Source organism: Plecotus auritus (assembly GCF_963455305.1).
Source record: "Plecotus auritus genome assembly, chromosome: 2".
NCBI lineage: Eukaryota > Metazoa > Chordata > Mammalia > Chiroptera > Vespertilionidae > Plecotus > Plecotus auritus.
Genome location: NC_137771.1, coordinates 22,045,053 through 22,071,320, shown reverse-complemented (window position 1 = coordinate 22,071,320; position 26,268 = coordinate 22,045,053). Strand labels below are relative to the sequence as shown.

Sequence of the window (26,268 nt, the reverse complement as noted above, 5' to 3'; positions counted from 1 at the left end):
TCTCTCTCAGGAATCTATCCCAAGGAAATAGTGAGAGGTTAGTGTAAAAGGATATATGCAAGGATGTTCATTGCAGTGTTATTTATTATAGTGGGGAAAAGAAAACAATATATGTTCAACATACATGGTTCAGTAAACTATGGTCCATGTGGCTGATAAAACATGTAGCAGTTAGCTTCAAAGAACATTCAAAGAAATTGGAAAATGCTTAATATAGTAGTAAGTGATAAAAATCAACATATAAAATGAATACATCGTATGAAATAAAATTTTTACACATACATGTATATATGATAGTCATTTTAAAAGACAATAAAATGTTAACACCATGAGTTCCGAATGGAGTGCTAGCGTTTTATGTTCTTTTGTATTCTCTAAAAATTTTACAAGCAAATATGACTTTCTGGGTGCAGAAAAATCAGTAAAAGTTAAAATATATTTTAATAGCTACCACCATATACAAGCGTCTTAACAGGATTGTCATAATCTGTCCCCATCCTGAAACAGCAGCTTCGTCGTCCTTCAGGTCTCCCATCAGCAGCAGCACCCGACACCATTCCCATGTGCTGTGCTTTAGCCACCCTGAGCTACTTACCCTTCTGTTAACTGTTAACACATCATAACTATTCGTCCTGTCACACCTTTATTCTTCCTGTGTTCTCCATCTGGAATGACCTTCTCCACACTTTTCAAGAACCCATTCATGTATCCTTACCTCTTCATTGACGGTTAATTATTTCCTGCTCTTTTCCCCTGTATAATTTTTAAATATACTTTATAGTTATTTAGTATCTTTCATTTCCACTTTCCTTTTCTTCACAATTTTATGGGAACCTCAAGGAGGGAAGGCTAACTCTGTCTTGGAGAGTCAGGAAAGGATTCACAGAGGAGAGGACATTTGATTGGCTCCTTGAAGAATGAATAGGAGTTTGTTGGTTAGAAAAAAGACTGTAGATGCCCCACACAATTCCAGAGCAAGCTCCCAGCTGGAAAGTTCTTATACTATTTTTGTCATAACCCTATCTCACTGCATGGTGTGCTGCATGGGGGTATGTATATCTCCCTACAAAACAGTAGGTCCTTGAGGGCAGAAAATGTGCCTTGTTTCCTTGCAGTGTTCAGCACCATGACACATGCTGGGCATCATAGATACATTTTTATCCCAAAGTATGAAGATCTGAAATTGCCAATTCAGTATTTACCTTTCTCTTTGTCTCGATGTAAACTGGGAAAAGAACATATCCTTGTCTCCTGTCACTGGTTACAAGTTCAGGCTCAGAGACACTGAAAATACTCTATGAATTGTCTGCTCATTTGAACCAAATTGAAGAAGTTGCTTGCCTGGTGGGCATTAAGAGGATCTCCTGCAACATTTGGACTTCATTTGAGTATAAAAATTCCACCAATGTGAGATTTACTTTCCCTTTAAAAACAAACAAAACACGGTTTCAGAATGATGCCTTTAAAATAAATCCTGTTTGAGTAATGTTTCTCTTGGATTCGTAAAATCTTTATGGCAGTCTTTTCTCGTCTCATAGACGATCAGAAGTAAGAGAGAGCCAGAACCACTGAGCTAGAAGTGGGGAGTGCAGTATTTTCTCCTCATATGTGGGTCATACATTAATGTAAATAGTTTTTATGGTAAATGCAAATCCAATGCTGACTAGATATTAGCTTACAAATCCTAGCTCTGTCCAAAGTGCTGAAGCTCTGAGTACTCTCTGAGTAAAGAGTAGGCGGTTTGGAAATTTATGTATCCATTCGAATAGAAGGTTTGAATATCTTCAGACATCCAGTAATAGCCATACTGGGGATAAGAACACAAATACTGGCAGAAATAAAACATGGATGAACAGGTTAGTACACCTCCCCACTGCAGAGAGAATGAGAATAAGTTGGTAGAGCTCAGCTTTCAACCCAATTATGCAAAAGAACACTGACCTGAGAGCCATGCATTTATTCTACACACGTTTGAGTGCCTACTGTATACTAGGCATTGCTCAACCACTGACCAGATTGCTTACCTTGGGCAACTTACTTAACCTCTCAAGCCTCAGATTCTTAATTTAAAAAGTTGGAATAATAGGATCTCACAAGATTACCGTGCAAATAAAGGTAATGATTCCAAAGCACTTTGCACAGAATTTAACATATGTTAATATTTTGTATAGTACATTATGCTAAGGTCTTTAGACCCATTATTTCATTTATACTCTCATTTACTGCACACCATTCACATAGGATACATAGGTGAGGAAAATGAGGCTCAAAAGAATGGGGTTAGTTAACTTGCCCAGGTTCATATAGTTGGATAGTAGTGTGGACAGAATCCAGGGCCAGCTCTTTTTACAATAAAAGCCAATGCTCAGAATTATGGTGATGCTGGTTAGAACAGGATTTGAAAATAGACCAAGTGTCCAGATCAACAACCAAGGAAATAAGACAAATTCTACCTTCATCTGGGCTGGCATGCTTGAAAAGGCAAATTCTAAGGTAACAGGTGGTCACATGACCCAGGTTCTTGTTTAGGTCAGAGACACTTTTGGGTTGATGGAGACAGGAGATAAATCCCAACCCTTAGGAGAATGGGGCCAAACCCCAGCCAGTTAGAGTTTCACCAGGCTCTCAGCCTTTGAGGGAGCCAGAGGGGGACCTAAAAATGAGCAGACCAGCCAGGCAGATGGGCCAGCCAGGCACATAGGTGGAATGATTGACAGAAAGGCTTCAGGGGCTCCAGTGGCTAAGTCCCAGAGGGTGCATTAGCCCCCTGGCTTGGGGGGAGAGGGCAAGCAACAGACTATTTCCAGAATCCACTAGGCAAAAAGGGGAGGGGCTTGTGATGAATTGCAAGCTAGGGACTCACTGATGGGACAGGCCAGGTTGAACTTGAATATGTGGCTAAGCAGAGGCTGGGCAAAAGCTGGCATCACAGAGCCACTATCTCACTCCATTTGGAACCTCCAGCCCAGGAAAGTCTGATTGTGCTGGGTTGTGTCCTTGGAATGGAGGCGAGGGGGGCTTCTGAACAAATGACAGTACATTGCTTGGTGGTAAGAATGTGCTCTTTTAGTTCAAGAGCTTATGATTCAGTCCTACAGATTCCACATAAATATATATTCTCTTTGCTTTCCTCCCTATGGGGAATATATAGTTATGAAGCACAACAATACCCACCCCGTAACCCCCAAAACCATCTAAAACTCATTGAAATAGGAAAGGTCACATCTCAGTAGTGTCTTTGGGGCTGGCTTTTCCCATTTATGACCATCCCAGGCTGTCCTGGGGCCTCTGTCTTCCAGCTCTGACCTTAAACATAGAGTCTGGCCAGCCTTCAGGCAGGTAAGCAGATCAATAAGGGCTGTTCATGGAATTGCACTCCCAGGGCTTCTGTGTCTACTGCCTTCCGCCCCTGCTGCCCCTGTCAGATCAATGTGGGGACCAGATGGCTGTGCTGTGGCATAACAATGGCCCTTTGCAGAGACTTTCCTCAGTCCTTCTCTTGTGAGCTGGAGAGGTCAGGGGCCACTGTGCCCCACACCCCAGAAGCTCTGGGGAGGCCTGTGTTGGTTCTGATAAAGTCAGCATGCGTCTTAAGTATGGACCACGTGCTGGGGTCCCACTTGCCTGTGTGCCATCTGGTCTGTCCCTATTAGAGGGAAAGTGTGTTGTGTACATGGAGCCCATGGGGCTTGGCCTCGTCTTCTGCTGAAGCCGAAGGGAAGGCATGCTGTGTTGGAGGAAACAAAATAGGAGTGTGAGGTCATTTCCAACGCCTGCCCTTTATGCAGTGGTGGTCTCATGGGACGGCTCCTGGCTTAGGAATCCAAAGGGTTATTGAACAAATACGGAAAGTGCTGGAAGCAGGTTTCTCAGGTGCTGCATAGTTTATTCCCTTCTCCCTGTTTGTTAATTAGTACAAACGGTCACCCCAACCCTGAGTCTGCCTGACCTCCTAGCTCTAGGGACCCAACTGACTCCCAGTTTCTAAATGTCTTGATTGAAATTATCAAGAGAGAGAATCTGATTGGCTCAGCTCATTAGTCAAATGTCAGCTCCTTGACCAATCAACTGATGCTAAGAAGGGTCATACCCAAGTGGTACAAGCGTGGCTCCAATGCCCATCCCTTCAGTGGTTGCGAAGTAGGGATATGGGGGCAAGGGGGCAAAGGCAGTTCTGAGAATAGGGCTCGGGTTGGGGAAGCAACCCCAGGTATATCTTCTACAGTGGGTTAACCTTTCCATCTTCTCTTTGCTCTCCCTCAGGAAATAATGAAGAAAACTACTCTTTTTTCTACCTCCTTGAGCTAAACAAAGTAAGACAAGCTAAGGGCCTGGCACTCTGTGAAGAGAACTCAAGAGCAATTTCAGGGTGTCCTCACCACTACAGTAATATCTGTCTGAGTTTCAGTCTGCAAAAGGAAGCTCTGTAAACTCCAGGGATTACTGTGATTATTACAAATCCTCTAGCAGCTAAATTTCCCAAATTCTCAGAGTTGTAATACCTTGGGATTTAGAGATATAATTAAGAACAGATGAGCCTCAGAAAGATTGGTGACGATGATCTGGGATTGTATCAAACAGCAAGAGAATGTTGATGTGAGTTCCAGCACTTCATCTCTCCCAGGTGGTGAAATGTGACCTTGGGGAGGGAGGGATGGTCAGTGGCTGAAGGACCTTCGTACTGGAGTCACTGGTCCAGGAGTCCTTGCCTCCCAGTCACCCAGAATTGGTGACTCAACTGATAAACCCACTCATCAGAGTAGGGCTAGGCAACACTGAGCAGCCTTGGCCATGGTGCTGTGGCCAACCTGAACAGCCTTCCACTGTTACAGGATTGAAGAAGGCTGACCATGTCTGGTCCATTTCCTCTGGGGCAGCCATTTGCCTTCTGCCCACACATAGGTCTTGCCACAAGAGGGCTTTTGCTGCAGCATTGGGTCATTCCTTACCCATTTAGTTTTCACTCATTTCCCAGTGTTTTTCTCTGACTTCAGTACTTACTAAAAGGCATGGAAATACCAAGAAGGCAATACTATGTTTTATTTGATCTATTGACCACAGTGACCTGAATATATATAATCTGTCATGCCAAGAATGTTTTTATCTTTGAAAAGGAAATAAGTACTTTCCAAACCAGAGCCAAGAAAGCAGCTTAGACCCTCCTACAAGCAAAGGCCTGGGAGCAGGAAGTTCCAGGGCATTAAATCACCATCAGAAGTTGACTAGCCTCAGAGCCCTTGCAGCAAGGGATGGGAAGGAGCAGTGATCCAACAGCTACCATGGGTGGCAGTAGAGTGGGTGTGCTGGAGCCAGAATGCCCGAGTTCTACTTGATAACTGTGTGACCTTAGATAAGTGGCTTAACCCCTCTGTCCCTTTGTCTTCTCACCTGCTAACAGAGTTTATAAGAGAATCTGTCTCATGGGCTTGATGTATTAGATGAGTCATACATGTAAGGTACTTAGGGCAGCGGCTGACATACAGCAAGTGCTGAGTGTGCTATGTATTGTTCTCAGGGGCTTTATACTGTGTCTTTTAATTTTATTCTCCCAGTAACCCCGGGAAACAGATTTTTGTATTCCCATTATGTAGAAGAAGACATTGAATCTCTGATGCTAGTAAGCAGCACGGACAGATTTCTAAAGTGGACATGTCTGGCTCCCAATCCCATGTTGTATCTACTTTCCCATCGTGTCCCCTCCATGGTCATACACCTGGCCTCCTGTAATCATACCCCTGCTCTCCAGCCCCCTGAGTCCCTCCGCACTCACCTGAGTTTCAGTTACCTGGAATCACAGTGCCACTAACTATGACAGCTCTTCTCTGAGCCTCAACCGTTATTGCTGCCAACTTCTGCAATAATGGGGCTGAGAGGGGACAGCAGAGCCTGAGGGCTGAACACTGGCCCGGCACCATCAGGTAGCCGCAGCGTTGCTGGGAGCTGGCCTGGCCAAGACCAAGACCGTGGTGCTCTCCTGCTTAACATGAGCATTGGCACCAGGCATAGCCACGCTGTGATGGATGGATGAAGTAAAATACAAGCCTACTTCATACTCATGTCTGAACTCACACAAAAGCAAGAGCATTTCCAAAATACAAAAATGACCAAACATTCCTCCTTCTGCATCTTGGCCCATATGAGTGACAACAGTTCTTTACAAATTACAACTTTTCCTTTACTCCTCCCACCTTCTGGATAAAATTTATTAAGCACCCAATCAGAGCATCACACCTACTTCCTAACAGCCTCCAATCCAGAGCAGAGCTCCTCTTCCTTGAACCCTCCCCCTAATCCCATAACACAAACCCAGACCCTATAGTAAGTTCTTTCCAACACTCCAACGCCCCCCGCCCCCCGCCCATCCCTTCCCCGGCCGCCCACAGTTCCCTGTACTATGTACCCTCCCTTGTTGCCACAAGCCAATAATCCCAACTTTGTTCGGCTGCAGCTGGGTTCCTGGGGGGTCTCTGGCTGCGGGGAGGGGAAAGGAAGGGAGGGGTGAGTGGCCATCCACACTGCCTTCTGGAATTAAATGTGATGATGCCTGGAGAGCACTTAGAAATAGGGCCTGGTACACAGTAAGTAAGTAACATGCTAGTTTGGGGCATTATAATGATTACAAAAAATGTGCCTATCCTTTGGCCAGAGCTGGCATGCACCCATGAACTCTCACTGGCCAGCTCTCTTCTTTTCTGAAGTCCCTGCAGACACCTCTTAGGTGTGCCTGACATGCAGCATGCCCCCTTTGCATTTCACAGACCTTTACTGCCCACCACAGACCCCACGCCTATGAAGAGCTTTATCAGTCATGACATTCAGGATGTGGTGTACCCTTGGGACCTCCTTGGAGGACATGCTCTTAGGTTAGGCAGCACAGAAGGTGGAAGAGAGGCCAGGTCAGCAGAGGAGCGACAGTCAGGCTTTAGCAGCCCTTGCCACTTCCTGGCAGAGCAGACACTACAAAGTGAAGCTCCCTCGCCCACCTGCCAGAGCTGCATGGCCAGAGGAGCCTGGCCAGATTCCTCCGCACAAATGCACTGGCAGCTGCATCCGCGAGGGGCAGCCAGGGGAAACACAGAGGTCTCCCTGCCCATTGTGGCTAATTGCAGATCATGCATTAAAAATGCAGAGCCACATCTGTTCGTTGCAATGTATCGAGGAACTTACGTGGCTTGTAATGACGGAGTGTGAAGGGAGGAAAATGCTTGTTCTGCCTGCGGGCCAAAGGCACAGCTGTGAGCAGGGAGCCTGAGGTGTGGTTTCTGATGCCCAGAAAATTCTATGGGTGCCAGCCAAGCCCTTCCCCAGAGGTGCCAAGGGATAGATCCAGGTATTTCTATGGAAATGCAAAATTACATAAGCAGTCAGGCACAAAGTGTGTGTCTGGGTGCCCAGGGGTCCTTCTGGCCCAACTCTGTGGAGTTCCTGGGAAGAGGGGGACCAACTGCTGCCAGGTGGGGGACAGGAGGAGCAGTGTGCATCTCCTTTTCTAGCAAGCATGTGCTGAGCACCTAGCACCCAGCCTCATCTTGGTTCCTCCTCACAGTTCATGCCTCATTGCATTTTTTTATAAATAGGACTAGAGGCCTGGTGCACAAAAATTTGCGCACTGGTGGGGTCCCTCAGTCTGGCTTGCCCCCTCTCACAGTCCAGGAACCCTCAGGGGATGTCCTACTGACAACTTAGGCCTGCTCCTGGTCCTTGGGAGGCAACCAGGCTGATCAGGGGAAGGCGCCGCCCCCATCACCCGGCCACTGCTACCACTGCCGGTCGCCACAGCTGCCTGCCCTCAGCCCTCGCAGCCTCCGTGGCTTTGTCCAGAAGGATGTTCGGCTGTCCAATCTAATTAGCATATTATGCTTTTATTATTATAGATTATTATAGAAGACTAGAGGCCCGATGCACGAAAATTTGTGCAAGAGTAGGCCTTCCTGCCCCTGGCTGCTGGCACTGGCTTCCCTCCAGGCCTCAGGCTTCCCCCCTCTGGCTGCTGGCAGGCACCCAGGACCCAAGCTGGCTTCCCTTGGGCCACCCACAGGCACCCGGGACCCAGGCTGGCTTCCTCTGGGCCACCTGCAGGCACCCGGGATCCAGGCTGGCTTCCCTCTGGCCCTGGCTTCGTCAGGAAGGACGTCCAGAATGATGTCTGGAAGACATTCAGTCTAATTAGCATATTACCCTTTTATTACTATAGATCAGTGGTTCTCAAACTTTTTAATGCCACGACCCTTTAATACAGTTCCTCATGTTGTGGTGACCCCCGACCATAAAATTATTTTCATTGCTACTTCATAACTGTAATTTTGCTACTGTTATGAATTGTAATGTAAATATCTGTGTTTTCCGATGGTCTTAGGCGACCCTGCTAGCAGTTCTCAACCTGTGGGCCGCAACCCACAGGTTGAGAACTGCTGCTGTAGAGCCTAAGACCATCGGAAAACACAGATATTTACATTACGATAGGCCTAGGGCAATGGCTACAGATGTCCTACTCAAAAGGGGGGGGGGGGGAGGGTGGAATATGGGGCATAAAGGTGTCTTTGATCCATAACAATTCTGAAATCCATCCAGGAAGATACTGGTAGATTATTTTATTCGTTTCAAAATCTAGAAGTAATTCTCTCTGACTCTTAGCTCCACCTTCTGAGCTCTTGGTTCCTCCCTCTGAGTCATCCTTCTTTTTCCATGAACAGAAACATATGTCTGAGGCTGACTTTTCCTCAGTCAGCTTCCTACTGCCAGGTCTGGGTGTCCCCTGACCTTTTACTTTGTGCTGTCTCTGTCCCTGTCAGGCCAAGCACACAATGTTTCTTCTAATAATAGGTTTTCTTAAAAACTTTGTGTGTCTCCTAGACATCTCATTGAGATTCACTTACACAAAAGCCACACCCACAGATTTCTCTGAACTAAATCCCTGTCTACCTCGGGCTTCTGCTGGGATGGCCAGGGGACAATGCTCTCAGGTTTCCCAGAGGCCCTGTTGTTTGACCTAGAGCAGTGGTCGGCAAACTGCGGCTTGCGAGCCACATGCGCCTCGCGAGCCGCGGTTTGCCACTCTGTTGACTAACGAGTTTGCCGATCACTGACCTAGAGGATTTGTGAGGCACCCTAATCTCTTTAAAGGGCCTTTGTGTGACTAAGTAAGACTCTGATCTCCTTGATCTGCCTGAGGTCTTAACCAGAGGCTGCAGTCACAGCCTCGGCTTTATCTCCAGTCCACCTTTTCCTGATAGTGCTCAGAAACCTTTTTTAAAAAAAATTTAGCATTTTTTGCTATCTTGGGAGACTGAGGATTTTCAAAACTAACAAGTCCTGGATCCTTTTTATTTAACAGCCTTTCCCTCGTTTTGTATCTCTTCTCACATAAGCAGCAAGAAGGAACCCGACAGTACCATCCACACTTAGCTTGGACATGACCTTAGCTGGGTCACTAAGTTTTATAGACGCATGCTCTGCCTTCCAAATAACTGCAGACAGCAGTGTCACTAGCTTCCTGCGACCACATAGCAAGGGCCCCTCCCCCAGTGTCCAGTAACCTGATTCTCATGTCCTCGGTGCCCTCACTGGCAGCATCCTTAAAATCCGGATTTCTCTAACGAGCTCCTCAGAACTCTCCCAGCCTCTCCCACTGCCTGGCTCCAAAGCATCTCACGTATTTAGATATTTTTCAGGACACTATCCTTCTCTTGGTACCAGCATGTGCATTCATGGTCTCTTTTGGTTTGTTACAAATTACCCCAAACCTAAGTTTGGCATGAAACAACAACTGTGTTCGTTTCTGTGGGTCAGGAATCGGGCATTCTTAGGTGGGCTGTCACAGCTGCAGTAAAGGTGTCCCTAGAGGTGGATAGTGATCCACTCCACACTCACTCCTGGCCGTTGGCAAGATGCAGTTCCTTGCAGGCGCTTTGACTGACAGCCTGTGTTCTTCACTGGGCACTGATCAGAAGCCACCCTCTCAGTTCCTTGCCACAGGAGCCTCTCCATAGGGCCGCTTTCAGCATGTCAGATTGCTTAGAGTGAGCAAGCAAGGAAGTGAGAGAGCGTCAGAGTCTTTTATAGCCTAGTCACTTCTGAAGAAGAGACATCCTGTCACTTTTGCCCTGTCCTATCTATTAAAAGTAAGTCCCTAGGTCCAGCCCTCACTCGAAGGAATTGCACAAGGGTGTGAATACCAGGAATTGGGGATCCCCGGGAGCCATGTCAGAAGCTGAGTGTGGGGGATAGTGCAACTAAAGAGGCAGCAATGGCCTGATTATGCCGTGTCAGACTCCCATAGGTGATGGCAACCATGGAAACCTTTCACTGTTTAAGGGGAGGAGTCTCAAAACATTACTCAGTAGCCAGAGCAGAGGAACAATTGGAAAGAGAGTGAATGGGTGGGAGAACTGTTGCAAGGAAACTGTCACAAAGGGATGGCCACACAAGCGCAGGCTCACTGTATCACTGCGGACCTGACCCAGAGGTCAAAGCCAGTCTTTGGGGTCACATGGCCCCTCAGGACCTTTGGCTATGCTCTTCCTCCTATTTCAGCTGTGTTTTGTGTGTTGTTCTCACCTTCTTTAAACCATCCTTTAAATCTAAGGCAGGCACCCCCGTTCATGGGACACTTCTTGCACACCAGACCTCATTTACAGTGACATCCCAGACATTTCATTTCTTCTCCTGCACACCTGTAGCAGGTACTGCTTATGGGAGTGTGATGAGAGGTGCAGGCAAGGACTAAAGGGTGTCATTGCCTTTGTGACCTCACCCTCTCCATGGACCTGGTCCTCAGCCTTTAGTGGAGGCTGAAATCAGCTATAAGATCCCAGTGTTGCTGTGCGGCCCAACACTAACTGATTGTTTGCAACTGGGATCAACTTTGCTGTTGGGATTTGAGGGAACCCCAGTAAATAAATATACTTCTTCCCCTGTGAGTTTAGAATTAATTGGCAGGTTCGGGAGAAAGACAGATGAGGATCAGCCTGTCACCTTCACTACTGATGAACCCGGTGGAGAGCAGACCTGAACACACTCCGCAGCGGGGTCGGGGGAGGAGAAAGAAGAGCATGGTCACGCCTCCTCCCAATTCACCACACAGATGAGCCAGGCCACCTCTTGGGCATGAACATCCGGTCTGCAAGGGGGAGAGAATTCCTCTGTGGTCCTGGGAACGGGAGCCTCAGAACCACATGGGAGCTTTTAGAAATGCAAAGTACAGGTGCGACTTCAGGAAACATTGAATCTAACTAGGCATGGGCCCACAATCTGTGTTTTACTAAGCTCGGAGGTGATTCTAATACAGGTCAAAGCTGAGACCCACTGGTCTAGTGGTAGCTGTTCCACATGGAAATAGGAGACCCAGGAAGAAATGTTCCCCTGGAACATTCTGCCAGCTGTGCCCACCTCCCCCGTCCCCCCCCCCTCCACCCCTATTCCTGGAAATGAAACCTAAGAGAAGAAGCTCCATAGTGGATTTTTAGCTTACAGCTGCTATAAGGAATGCCAGGTAGAGTCTCCTCTCCAAAAGGGAAAAATGTCACAGATTTGGTATTTCCTAGTCACACCTGTTTCTCGCACAGACCGTGGAGGGACTAGCATCCCCTTGTTGGCATTTGATAGTCTCTGAAGACTTGAGAACGACCAGTAATTGGAAGTTATGGATGGAAGCATATGGCTCTTCCTGCTCTGTGGTTCCCCGATTGCACTTAGATTTCAAAATAAACTTGATAATGCCTGCCCCTCTCCAGCCTCATCTCACCAACACACCCACACCTTCCGACATCCCTTCAATATGCCACGCTTGCTCCTACCCCAGGACCTTTGCACTTGCTGTCCTGCTGCTTGAAGAACTCTTTCCTCAGACCCTGACATGCCTGGCGCCTTCTTGTCCTCTAAATCCAAACCCACATGTCATCTCTGACCACCCATTTAAGGTGCCATCAGCCCCACATATCACTGTCAAGCTCACTGCCCTGGTTTATTTTCTTCAGAACACTTGACACTTTCGAAAAATGACCTGGTGTGTTTGTTGACTTAGTTCTTTGTCTCCCCCTCACTGGAATGTAAGAGATCAGGGACCTTGCTGTATCCATAGCATCAGAACAGTTCCTGGTCTATTGCAGGCCTAACATTTATATAAATATTTGTTGAATAAATGAATATATGAATAGATGAATGAGTTAGTGGATATAGGAACAGGCTCTAGGAGCACAGTGGAGTGTTTTCATCAACAACCAGAGGGTGATGGGCCCAGAGACCCTGCCTTCCTCTTCCCACAGGGAGGGTCAACTGGGCCAGTGGAGCAGGTCTGGAATGCAGGCACCACACCAGAGTTTCCACCTGCTCTTCCTGTCACCCATTATTCTTAAGCATAGGCTTCCCCCTTCTTCTCCTCGCCCTTCCCTGCCTCCCCCTTCACTGTCATTACATTATAGTCATTAGAAGCCAGCAGATTCGCACCCTCCTGTTGGCTTTTTCATAGAGAAATGTTAACGGAGTTATTTTTCAGCAGGGGCGCTGCAAACTGTTGTCAAAATGCTGACTTGGCCACCCATATTGACATAATTAATCACACAGGAAACCAGAAAGGGGTGGCATGAGGGCTGGGGCCCGCGGTGTAGGGGGCTCTTCCCAGAGAGGAGTGTGCTGTAACACACAGCCGCGCCCAAGAGCCCACAGGTCAGGCTGGAAACAAGACAACGCAACTAGAAACATTACCAAGTAGTTCAGGTCAGGATCGAATGAGCACGGGGGTGGGCTCCTCTAGCTTCAAGCAATTGGTAACGAAGGAGAGGAAATTAAACAGGTAGGGTAGAGACTGGAAGGAGAAATATGGTTAAAGACGGTCTCTTCTAGAATTATAAGGAAGATGGCATTTATTGAGTATTGTATTAGTTATCTATTGCTGGGTAACAAATGACCCCAAGCTTATTGGCATCAAATAACATACATTTATTATCTCACTGTTTTCTGGAGGATCAGGAATCCAGTTACAGCTTAGCTGGGTCCATTGCTTGAGGTCTCACAGGGCTGAAATCAAGATGTCAGCCTGAGCTGAGTCCTCTGGGGCTTAGCTGAGGAAGGACCTACTTCCCCACTTGTGTAGTTGCTGTAGTTCCTATAGTTGTAGGACTGAGACCTTCAGTTTTTTGCTGGTTATTGGTCTAAGGCAGTGATCGGCAAACTCATTAGTCAGCAGAGCCAAATATCAACAGTACAACGATTGGAATTTCTTTTGAGAGCCAAATTTTTTAAACTTAAACTTCTTCTAATGCCACTTCTTCAAAATAGACTCGCCCAGGCCGTCGTATTTTGTGGAAGAGCCACACTCAAGGGGCCAAAGAGCCACATGTGGCTCGCGAGCTGCAGTTTGCCGACCACGGGTCTAAGGCCACCTTATCTCCTGAGGCTTCCCACTGTTCCTTGCCACATGGGCTTCCCCAGATTGAAAGCTCACTTTGTCAAACCAGCAAGGAGAATCCCCAGAGCAAATCAACCAGATGGAGTTTTGTGTATCATCACATAACCATGGAAGTCGCATCCCATCCTCCTTGCCTCACTCTATTGGTTGGAAGCAAGTCACAGATTCTACCCACAGTTAATGGGAGGGGATCGTGCAGTGGGGTGTGGGGAAGGGGAGCCATGGGAGAGCCTAGAGGGTGTTCACCACAGTCCCTATTATGTGTTAAGGGCTATGGCAGATACTTTGGCATGTGTTACATCATTTACTCTCTAAAACAATCTGTAAGGCAGGCGTTACCACATTGCATAGATGAGAAACCCGAGACACAGAAGATTGGGAACTTGCCCAGGGTCCTGTGAAGTTTAAGATGGGAACCGCTTGTATCGTGCCACCAAGCTAATCTGTGCAAGCTTAGAAGCTGAGGTTCAGCATCTTTATAGTGCCTAAGGGAGGAAAGGAAGGGGGTAGCAAGACAGTTATAGCTCTCCATGAGACCAGGAGGAAAGGATGGGTGTGGTTGCATGTTGAGAAAGAAGAAAACCAAGAACACTTATGTCTGATGATCTCTATTTTCTCAATGAAGCAGAAAATGTGGGTGTCTCCTGAGTGAGTGGAGGTTGGGCTGGAGGGGATGCCAAGCCAAGTTGGAACAGCAGCTGTGGGAAATGGGAACGGGAACTTGCCAGCATGAGTGCAAGGTTGCCAAGTAGCATAAAGCTGCTTCCTCCGGGAAGACTTCAGTGGTTTGCCTTGGTGGGTGGTACCCATCCTGCCCCAGCATGTTATGTAGTCTTCACTTTCCTCATCCTGCCTTGCAGTGCTGTGGATTATGCCCACGTTCTCCATTCTCATCAGAAGGAACATTCTCGCCGAGCAGGAACCTAACAGTAGTCCCTGTTGGACTTCCTGGCACCCAGCACAGGGTCTAACACATGGGAGTCCTACATAATCCAGGATTCCTGCTTGATATTAGATGCTGAATTTCTAAATGACACCATATTACCTCTCCTCTTCAAGGTTCACCCAGTTCTGAAAGACTTTTCAAAATATGTATTTTTCACTTTTGAAAGTAGAAGTTTAAACAGTAGAGTACAAAGTGTAAGTCCATCATGGACTAAGGGTTGGAGGTGGGACTAGGGAAGTCTGTTGCATGAGTAGCCTGGTGACAAAAAAGCAGGCTTGCGGGTAGGCCCAGTCTATTTGATGTCAAGAAGTTGAGAGCCATTTTAAAATATTCCATATGAATCTATATTGATTGGTATGAAATGTTGCCCACAGTATATTGTTGCCTGAAAAAATTGTTGTCTAAAATTACCTGTTTTGACTCCTTCTAAGTGGCAGAAAACCTAAGTCAAACCATCTTAAAGAAAAACTGAAATGTGAGGCCATCTTCAGTGAAAAGTTAAGCCTGAGAATGAGCCAAATGACTGTCATCAATCCCCAGGACTGCCTCCTCCCCTAGGACTCCTTGCACAAGTCCTGAGACCCACTCTGATTGGACCAACGTGGGTCACATGCTCATCACTGAACCAATCACTGAGGCCAAGGAGATTCCATCTCATCAAACCTTGGTTAAGTTGAATCAGGGTGCCTTGAGCAAGAGGAAAAGGAATGGATGCCATGTGGTGATAAAGGCAGCACATCTCTATTCTCTGTATGCTATGTTTATATCCACAGAAAAATGGGTGGGTGCCCCCAAAATATCAACAGGGTTTTCTCCAACTTCTAGGACCTCGGGCACAATCAGGCAGCTGTTTTTGTAAAATCAGCTCCGAGTTTCATCCTGACTAGGATAGGGACCACCACTGGAGTTTCATCCTGGCTGCTAATGGTATCCAAGCCTTACCGTGCTGTGGTTTATGCTGCAGGACCAGTTCTGAATTAAGGGTTATGGCAGATACTTTTGCATGTGTTACATCATTTACTCCAGGCTTCTGACCTCCTGGTGAGGAGGCTGGCAGTATTGGTGTTCATATACCTAGCCTTGAGTAGGACCGTGACCCTGAGCAGGGCCTTCCACCCTGGATAACTACTTGGAACTGGAGACTCCTACCTTCATGAATCCTAGCGTCTTACTACCTGGAGACTCACACACCCCCATCCCCCACCCAAATGAAGCCCTGTAGGTGCTGACCACACACATCCCTTTGGCCACTGTTGCCACATCTCTCAAAGTTGTCCCCTCCCCAGATCAGTTTCCAAACCCTACCACGCTACTCAGTTCTGCAAAGCAGCAGCCACAGCCGCTCTAATGCCACACACAAGACCAGGGACAGGCAGCACAGTTGAATGGCCTTTTATTTCTAATTGGAGCCACCAGCTTCAACGGCCTCAGCCTGCCCACACCCCCTGCACAGGTTCCTCGTGGACCTTCTGAGATTCTTCCTGGCAATGCGTTGCTCGCGGTAGACTTTCAGTTCCTCGTAGTACTTAGCTCTCAGAATAGCCGCTCTCTCTTCATACAGCTGCTTCTCCATGTCCGCTTTTGCAGACCACAGCTTCCCTGAGGCCTTAGCCACCTGCACGACGGACCAGGTGGGATTCTCCCTTTTCAGCTGGGCATAGTGGTCTTGGCAGAAGAGTAGGAAGGATGATGGAGGCCGCCTGGGTGCGAGTGGGTCCCGCTTTCTCCGCTTTTTCTTCTTGCCAACGTAATTCATCATCTCTTCCTGGTATCGGGCTTTGTCGAGCTTGGCCAGGGCTTCATATTTGGATTTTTCATGCTTTGAGATGGACCTCCATTTTTCCGAACACTTTCTAGAGAACTCTTTAAAGCCAAGGAAGGTATTTGGCTGCTGCTCCTTAAACTTGTTTCTGTAATTCAGTAAGAAGTGGATGTAAGAAGAGACATTAACCTTGGGCCTTAGCTGGATTTCTTTGGCCATGTTCATCAGATCATGTTTTTCTGGATTCAGTAACTTGGACAGCAGAGACTTTTGTCCCCACACTCCAGGAGCAATCTAGAAGGTGCTCTGCTTGTGGTGAATTGTCCTCTCTTTAAGAGCTGCATTCAAGGGCCGGCCTTTTCAGTGGTAGTGACATTATTAGGTCATAGAAGGAGATTGTGACATCATCCACAAGCTGGCCACTCTTGGCATTTGCATAGAGGGACTCTCATTGGTTGGCTACGCGATGGTCAATTTTTTTTGCTTCTCATGAAACATAACAGTTTTTCTGGAGAAAGCTATGGAGTAGCGCCTTCCCCTAGAATATTTCTCCCTGGCTTCCTGGAGGCAGCAGCTTTGCTCAGCTTCGGTTCCTCAGACTCAGCAACAAACCATGGGATCTGCCTTCCTCGCCATAACATTGACAAGATGCCATGTCATCCCTTCCAAAGACAGGCTGGAAATAAGGAACTCGAGGAGGTGGATGGCCCCAGAGCTGTCGTGATAAAATGGGAAGTCTTTCTGTTTGCCTGGAACAGTGGCAACTCACACTGCACCAAGAGTTTAGTAGTAACTCTAAAAATAATCAGGTGTGACAGCCCTGACTCGCTTCCTGTCAGGACAGAGTTGTCTGATTTAAAACCTGAGCACTTGGGCTGTAAGTCTAAATTATTCTTCCTCTGAAGAGATTTGAGGGAGTGGGGAGGGCAGAAGAGAGGAGAACCTTGGCATTTTGCTAATTGCATTTGAGATCTAATCCTTGGTTATCAGGTGGACTCATCTCAGGGTTCCCCAATTCTTGGGGTTAGAAGACCCAGGTATAACAGCTACATTCAAATAAGTTGGTCTCTGGCCTTTTGTAAAAGCAGTCGCAAATATCCCACCAGTCTTCCAACTGGAAGAAAAAGAAAAGTTCAGTTGTCATTGATTGACCTTTGGTCAGCAAGGGGTACTTGCTTGTATGATAATGGAGTTAATATAACTCAGTGGTTGATGATAGGACTAGAAAATCGAGCCTCATTAACATAAAAATTAACCTGTTTAAGGTAAAACAGCCCAGAGTAGATGGGAGTGTGGATTTGGACTCATTCACCTGACTCAGGCCTTGCTTCCTCCCGCTGATAGAAAACTAACTGCTCCTATGAGGGCTAAGGGTCCAGGTGAACTTGACAGAGCAATTTGCCTAAGACTAGACTGCATTTAGAATGTTTGCCAAGTCCATTCCCAGGGCTCCAAGATTGACTTCATTTTCCATCTTGTGTGAAAGAAGGATGGAAACTGATGAGAGACCCAGTCTTGAATTCTAGCCCAGCTCTGCCAAGGGCCACCTAAGCCAGCCCCTTTCTTGCTGTGAGCCTGTGATTTCTCATCTATAAAATCAATGTGGTGGACTGGCCAGAACAGGCCCTTCAGCTGACATACTATAGTTCTGTGGCTGGATTTGGGGGCCTCTGAGATACCAGATGCCAGCTGAGGATGTCTGGGCTAGGGTAGGGGAGAGAGGGGTCTGGTCATGAGAACGATTACTCTGAGGACATTTGTCAACCCAAGTAGCTTTTTCCACTCCAGTTTTTTCTCCCAAGAAGCCAGAGGTTGGCTCACCTGTATGGTAGACTCGAGCTGGGCTTCAGAGATGAATGGGACACAACTTCTTCCTGAGGAAAAAGGATGGGCTGTGAGGAAGAAAGGGGCTAACCATCCTGCGTACTAATAGACTCTGCCAGACTTACAGAACAACCTGCAGCTTATCTGGGCCTCTGTTCTGGGCCTCTATTTATGACCTTCACCCTCTCACAAGGATTAGATCCAGAAAGATGAAACCAATGATAACCATCTGGGCCCATCAGATCTAGGAAGAAAAGATATAAAAGCATAAAAGCTATGGCAGTCCTTGGTTGTTTGGGTCACATCCCTAACATGGAGGGATGAAGCGGGGACTGAGGGTCCTTTGTCTGAAGCTTCCAGAGGGTAGCTGCCCCCTGCTTTCTAGATCACTCCTGTGCGTGCTGGTGTCTGAGGTCTGCCCCTCCAGAGCCCCTTACGTACCTCTGCATTCTGCTCTCTGACCCATATGGACCACATCAGTGAATCCTGTGTCCTCTGACTTCCATTTGTTTGGCCAGTGGAGACCCCAACAGGCGATGAAGGAGGGAGGAGGTGAGGTCAAGGCATTTACTCTCCTGGCTCCCTCCTGGGGGGCTCAGCTGGCCTGGCTCTCAGTCCCTGGACCGAACACCTCCGCTTCTCCTTAAAGCACCCTCTCTAAATGACTGACCCCTTCCAGGTTCCGTAGCTGCCCCTCTCCTTGCCCCCACCTGCCGAGGTGTAGGATCTCCGTTTTAACTAGCCTCAGAGGACTGGCTGTCCCTGTGTCTTTCCCACACCTTGCCCTTTCCTTTGTAAACAGCCTCTTTATTAAACACGCTTTGAATTCATCTAATTTGAGTGGCCATCTGTTTTCTGCTGGAGCCCTGATCAGTGCCGTCCACTATGAACAGCCGTGAGGTGGATAAAGTGTGGACATCAATCCAGGTAGGAGGGTATTGAGCTTCTGGAAACCCAAGAGCAGAGCAGTCACATCGTCTGGCATGGTCTGCATGAGCAGGAGTGCCTGCCAGGGCAGTGGCAGGACAAGACCACCAGGCCCAGGAAGTAGTGTCTCATATCCTTGTATCGCGAGATGACATCTAGGCAGGGCCAGGCAGTGAATAGTTTAGGTTTTACAGGCCACACAGTTTCCGTTGCAAGTACTCAACTCTGCCATTATAGCTCAAAAATAGCCATAGATAATATGTAATGAATGAGGGCGGCTGTGTCCCAATAAAACTTTGCAAAAACATCTGCCATCCCCATCCATTTTACATCATGACCCATTTATTTATGCACATGCATACCTCATAATAATAATATTTACATAATGCCTAATTTGTGTCAGCCTCTGTTCTAAGCACTTTGCCTATATCAGTTCATTTAGTCCTCATAAGAGCCCTGTGTAATGGGATGGGGTGCTATTTTTCTTCTTAAAGATAAATGTCTCTAAGCACAGACCTTACAGAAACAAAAGTTTTTCAAAACCTCCATTTTCTATTCTATTCTGTTATAATCTTCCTCTATTTTATTTTGTTATTTAAAATTCAACCCACGGACTGATCTCATGACTCCTTAATTAGTTTGAAAAACATTGTCTTAGGCAAGCTGGGAGGGAGCTCCCCTTTACTTGGTGATAAAATGAAATGAAAAAATCAGAACATGGCCTTTGGAGTCAGAGAGACATAAGTTCAAATTCTAGCTTCACCACTTACTAGGCTGAGTAATTCCGGGCAAGTCTAGCTCATTACATCCTTCTCTGTGCAAGGCTTTGAAGTGATGATAAAAGCAGGGATTAACTCATTGAAATAATAGAAGCCCCTGACACTCCCAGTCTCCTACAGTGTGGGCTGGATAAGGGACTTGCTTCTAATAAATAGAATATGGGAAAAGATTCTATCTTTACAATGGAGGTGAACATCAAGCCATGTTGATATCACATCTTCCCTTTCTATGATGTCATTAACAAGAGCAGCTCCCCTCTGTGGGATTCTCCCCCCAAATCCATAAACCCTGGTCTAATTATGAGAAAATATTAGACAAACCAAAGTTAATGAACATTCTAGAAAATACTTGTCCAATACTCTCCAAAAGTGTCATGGTCTTGAGAAAACAATAAAAGCATGAGAAATGGACACAGATTGAAGGAGACTCAGTAGATGTGATTACTGAATGCACTGAGAAATGCTGGACTGGATCCTGGAACAAAAGAGGGAAGTAATGGACAAACTGGGCAGATCTGGATAAAGTCTTCAATGGAGCTGATGGTACTGTAGCAATGTTGATTTCTTAGTCTTGATACATGAACCATCCTATCTAATAAAAGAGTAATATGCAGATTGACCATCACTCCAACACACAAGATGGCTGCCCCCATGTGGTCAAAGATCCTGCCCCCATGTGGACACAAGATGGCCACCACAAGATGGCCAGCAGGGGAGGGCAGTTGGGAGGGACCAGGTCTGCAAGGGAGGACAGTTGTGGGTGATCAGGCCAGCAGGGGAGGGCAGTTGGGAGGGACCAGGCCTGCAAGGGAGGGCAGTTGTGGGCAATCAGGCCAACAGGGGAGGGCAGTTGGGAGGGACCAGGCCTGCAAGGGAGGGCAGTTGGGGGCGATCAAGCCTGCAAGAGAGGGCAGTTAGGGGTGACCAGACCAGCAGAGGAGGGAAGTTGGGGGTGACCAGGCCTGCAGGGAAGGGCAGTTGGGGGGGACCCAGGCCTGCAGGGGAGTGGTTAGGGAGTGATAAGGCTGGCAGTCAGAAGCAGTTAGGGGCAATCAGGCAGGCAGGCAGGCGAGTGGTTGGGAGCCAGTAGGCAGAAGCGGTTAGGGGAAGGCAGAAGCGGTTAGGGGCAATCAGGAAGGCTGGCAGGCAGAAGCAGTTAGGGGCAATCAGGAAGGTAGGCAGGCGAGCAGTTGGGAGCCAGCAGTCCTGGATTGTGAGAAGGATGTCCGACTGCCCGTTTAGGCCCGATCCTACCGGACATCCCTCAAGGGGTCCCAGATTGGAGAGGGTGCAGGCTGGGCTGAGGGACCACCCGCCCCCCCTGCCCCGCCGTGCACGAATTTCGTGCACCAGGCCTCTAGTTGTTATATAAGTTGCTAATATTAGGGGAAGCTGCTTGAAGGGTATTCAGGAAATTTCTGTACTAATTTTGCAACTCTATTCTCATTTCAAAATATAAAGTTTTGGGGTTTTTTTTGTTTTTGTTTTTTATCTCCCCAGCCCTGGCCAGTGTGGCTAAGTTGGTTGGAGCATCATCTTGTATACATCAAAAGGTTGCAGGTTCGATTCCCAGTCAGGGCACATACCTGGATTGTAGATTTAATCCAGGGTCAGGTCGTGTACGAGAAGCAACCAATCAATGTTTCTCTCTCACATTAATGTCTCTCTCTTTCTCTTTCTTCTCTCTAAAATCAATAAAAACATATCCTCGGTGAGGACTTTTTAAAAAAAAAAAAAACATCTCCCCAGCTGAAAGTACTGTGCACCCAGGGCTGAGACAGCTTGCTCTGGACCCTTCTCTTTCAGGACACACAGGGCAGATTTTAAACCGCGATCACAGTAACATACACTCTGGGCATATCTTTGTTGCAGTGTTTCTCAAATATGGGGGCATGCTGGGACCACCTGAGAAGCTTTAAAAAATCCCAGTGCTCAGGCCACAGCAACAACAAGAGCAAAAGGACCGGGCACAGACAGGAATGTAATAAATGCTTTGATGCTTCCTCCACCCCCTCCTGCGGCTCCTCCACCTGTGGGCTGGGAATCAGTGGCTGTGCGGGCCCTCTGAGCAAGGTATCTGTGGCAGGAAGAATGACTCCACCAAGACCCCAACATCTGTGAATGTTAACTTGCACAGCAAAAGGAACTCTGCCGATGGATTATGTTAAGGATGTTGAGATGGAAATTATCCTAGATTATCCAGGTGGGCTTGATGTCATTTCATGGGTCCCTGTCAGAGGAAGCAGGAGTGTCAGCATTAGGGATGGAGATGTGATGACAGTTGCAGGGAGACAGAGTCTGAAAGAGATTTAAGGTGTTGCCCTGCTGGCTTTGAAGATGAAAAGACCACAAGCCAAGAAACGAGGCTACTCAGACGCTGGGAAAGGCAAGCAAATGGATTTTTCCCCGCAGCTCCCAGAGGGCTCCACAGCCCTGCCGACACTTTGACCTTGGCCCAGTGATAGCCATTTTGGACTTCTGAGCCCCAGAATTGTAAGATAACGAATATGTGTTGTTTCAAGCCACGAAATTTGTAGTAATTTGTTAAAGCAGCCATGGAAAGCAAACACAGTACCTTTCTCATCTAACTGGTGGTCTATAACTTTTCCTGTGCTATTCTTCATCCCTGCTTGTGTTAATAGAGATGAAATATTTACACCGATGTTTATTTGATTAGTTAAGGGGGCAGGGAGCATGATCTATTCAATGTCACACACTCTTCTTCACTCACTGGCTAACCCAGTGGTCGGCAAACTGCGGCTCGCGAGCCACATGCGGCTCTTTGGCCCCTTGAGTTTTTAGTAAAGGCCAGCTTAGGAGTACCCTAATTAAGTTAATAACAATGTACCTACCTATATAGTTTAAGTTTAAAAAAATTGGCTCTCAAAAGAAATTTCAATCGTTGTACTGTTGATATTTGGCTCTGTTGACTAATGAGTTTGCCGACCCATTCACTCATTTGCTTACCAATTAATTCATTCACTCACCCATTCACCACTCATTTACACACACGTGTGCACACACACCACAGTAAATAGCTGTGAGTTCCTGGAGCAGTGTGGCTGATTTATGATGACCTGTGAGAAGCAGTCTCTAAGGGATGGACAGGTCTTAGAAAGGAAGGTGGTACTAGAGAGAGGAATCTGAAATTTCCTAGAAGCCAAACTGGTGGGGAAGGCAGGGTCATAAACAGTACCCTTAGGCTTCCTTGGCCCTGACCTCATGCCAGGCACTGTTACTCAATCAGATGTGACCATGTAAAATTGTAATAAAAATGATGACGATGCTTTAAGTTTATCAACTTTGGAAGCCTAGACAGAGAGGTTAAGCGGAGACAGGACATCACGTTCAGGTTGGTTTGACTCCTGAAGCCATGTGATCAGCCCCGCCTGGGAGTCTAGAGACTGCCTTGGCTGGGGTCAGGGAAAGGAGGAAACCAGGAAGCATCAAGGCCAAGTCTGGCAAGAAGAAGGCAGGCAGAAGGAGAATGTTGTGTCTGAATCTCCACACTTCAGGGATTCAGCTGAGACTTTCTCATCTGGGCTGATGCTCATTCCAGATGGATCTGGTGTCAGGTGATCCCAGTTCACAGGATGCCTGGAGTCCAGCAGGTAGACTGACCTGGACAGCCCACGGCACCACAGCAGCCTCTGTGGGGGTGTACATGGAGCCTGCATCCACTCCTAAGGGCAGATGCTGACCGGAGCTGGCGGAGGTGTCAGCACCCAGCCCCATGGACTAGCGGACAGCTGGACAGGAAAGGGGATTGATGATCAAGCACAAGAAGGGGATCAGCATGGTGGGCTAGGCATGCCTGCTTTCCTCTGGCAGGATGCAGCAAAAAGGGAGGAGATCTAGAGCAAGACCAGCAGAGGGGAGAAGACCCCATAGTGAGCCCTGCCTGCTTCCCAGAGGCCTTGACAAAGCCACTCCCTTGCATCAAGAGTCCAAACCCCTGCCTCTCTGAGCCACAATGGATGTCTTTGATTTTGTCTGCTTAGGACCCCTCCCATCTTTTGAGCATATTTCTTCTTTTGAAGAACTGTCCCCAAACCAGTCCTAGGGTTCTAGTAGATGCCCATGGCACATCTCCCAACCAGACTAAGCAAAGGCCTCGTGTGACCCTTTTTGAGTTGGAACCAAGGAAAGAAGTCCTCTTCTCTCAGGGAATGAAGGAAGAGGGTGAATCAGGGAGCTCCTAAGGATGGGCATGGCTCCAGCCTCAAGCAGCCAGCATTTGCAGTGGAGAGAAGGGAGCCAGCAGACAGAACACAAGAGAGATGGGGTGCTGAGAAGGCGGCCTGTGGCAGCCACGTCCCTGGGTCTAGTCATCCCAGCCACCACCCTGCTCTTCCTATGGGCTGGCCACAGCAGCCAATAATTTCTCTTCAATTCCAGACTGATTGGATCAGGATTTCGGCCAGGATTTCTGTGAGAGCTGCCAGCCTCAGGCGGGGCTGGCTGGCTGCTTTCTGGAGGGAGAGAGGGAGCACCAGTGATGCTCAAACAATGGCAGTCAAGTGGCAAGCGAAGGCTGGCATGGGAGGCTCCTCGATAAGTCACGTCCAAGCATTTCCTCTGGGTAAGAAGTAGTATCCAAATGTAATCCCAGAGGCCTCTGCGGGGCATACATTGCCACCCTCCTAGGAAGTGGGCAAGTCCCTTCTCTGAGTCATGCTGACAGTGAACAGGCAGAAGATGGCCAGCTGAGTAAGCAGGAGCTGGTGGAGGTCAGGCCAGAGCCACACAAGGGAGAAAGGGAAGGTGGCTGCCAAGAGTACCGGCCACTCTGGGTGCCACAGAGTGCCCTGTCCTTTCACCCCTGCTCTGTTCTGTCACTAGAGGGTATACAATTGTCCTGACTGCTGCTCTGGAGCAGCAGTCACCAGCCGGTAGTCCGCAGACCACTGGTGGTCCCTGAGGTCCAAAAGGTTGGCTACGGCTGCTCTGGAGAATTGGGTTTACGGTCGATGAGATGGTATCATCTTTCTTCGCAGACCTAAGCAAGGAAGGAAAAGAGTTCACATCTGTGAGGTACCTACTGTGTGTCCGGCACAGTCCTGGACACGCTATATCCACCAGCATGGTTGTTCTGCACAGGTGAGGAAACTGAGACTCAGGAGCTATGGCACAGGCCCACCTTTACACAGCTGGTAAACAGTGGAACCCAGGTTCAAATGCAAGACTGTCAGATTCCAGAGGCCCAGCCCTTCACCCTTAACCTTCTTAAACCTGTTGCCTCTGTGTAGGGGAACACGACAGGTAATGAACCAGACAGGCGACCCTTCTACCTTGGCAGAAACCTGAGCCAGGAAGGGGAAGGGCTATGTGGAGTGTAAGCTTGCCTTGATCTCCAGACCCCTGAGGCCTGCACCCTGTTCCTGGGCCATGCCTGATGGAGGTAGTTTCTAATGTCTCTGGGCATGGGGACCATTAGGTCGCCAGGCTGGATCTCAGGTCTAATCTGTAGTAACAGAGACTCAGGTGCAGGGAATGGGCAGCTGAGGTCCCAGCAGCTGGTTGGGGCTGAGATTGCTCTTAGATTCTGTCCCAGATTGGAGAGGACCTAGAGGAGGACGAATGTACAAGGCACAGGACAGTGTATAAGAATGAAGGAGAAGTAGAAGAAATGATGCTGGGACACCGTGTTTGCAGATCTCCTGCGGGCACAGTCCCATTGGCTGATTGGCCCAGCTCGTGTCACATGCTCACCCTACCTCCACCCCCCAGTGCCATCAGCTATGCCTTCAGGGTTTTAGGAGCTGTGGGTTGAAGCAGAGGGAGACTGATCTTCTAAGGCAGTGGTTCTCAGCCTTTCTAATGCCGCGACCCTTTGATACAGTTCCTCATGTTGTGGTGACCCCCAAACATAAAATTATTTTTGTTGCTACTTCATAGCTGTAATTTTGCTACTGTTATGAATAGTAATGTAAATATCTGTGTTTTCCAATGGTCTTAGACAGCCGTGGGCAAACTACGGCCCATGGGCCGGATCCGGCCCGTTCGGCTGTTCTATCCGGCCCGCGGAGCCGAAAGAGCGGAGGGTTCTCTTGCTCTCTCCTCCGCTCCTTTACTTTGAATTTATATTAGTTCACACAAACACTCCATCCATGCTTTTGTTCTGGCCCTCCGGTCCAGTTTAAGAACCCATTGTGGCCCTCGAGTCAAAAAGTTTGCCCACCCCTGGTCTTAGGCGACCCACAGGTTGAGAACCGCTAGCAGGGTCACCTAAGACTATCGGAAAACACAGATATTTACATTACGATTCATTAACAGTAGCAAAATTACAGTTATGAAGTAGCAACAAAAATAATTTTATGGTTGGGGGTCACCACAACATGAGGAACTGAATTAAAGGGTCGCGGCATTAGAAAGATTGAGAACCACTGTTCTAAGGCTTCAAGCACTCAGAAAAGAATGGAAGTACCTGATTGAGACCTGGAGACAGAAGAGGAAAGAGTTGGCTGAGTTGTAGGAGAGGTTGTAGGAAATCCACCTGGCACCAGACCCAATCCATTCTGTTCACTTCAGCATCATGGGCACAGCCTCTCACAGAGTCAGGTAATGCCTCACCCAGCAGCCCCACCGGTGAGCAGCTGAGCTGGAAATGTAAGGAACTGACACC

The 26,268-nt window shown here is 47.8% G+C and overlaps 2 protein-coding genes across 5 annotated transcripts in view; one reads left to right on the top strand and one right to left on the bottom strand.

Moving 5' to 3' along the window:
- The window catches only part of CSMD2 (CUB and Sushi multiple domains 2), a gene marked incomplete at its 5' end in the record, with an annotated part of 547,039 nt that overhangs the window by 234,649 nt on the left and 286,122 nt on the right, over positions 1-26,268 (top strand). The gene's annotated exons all lie outside the window — the stretch shown is intronic.
- HMGB4 (high mobility group box 4) lies at positions 15,751-16,338 on the bottom strand (the record flags this gene model as incomplete). The annotated part of the gene is made up of 1 exon (XM_080657051.1): positions 15,751-16,338. One exon carries the CDS (start codon positions 16,336-16,338, stop codon positions 15,751-15,753), a length of 588 nt encoding a protein of 195 aa, XP_080513177.1.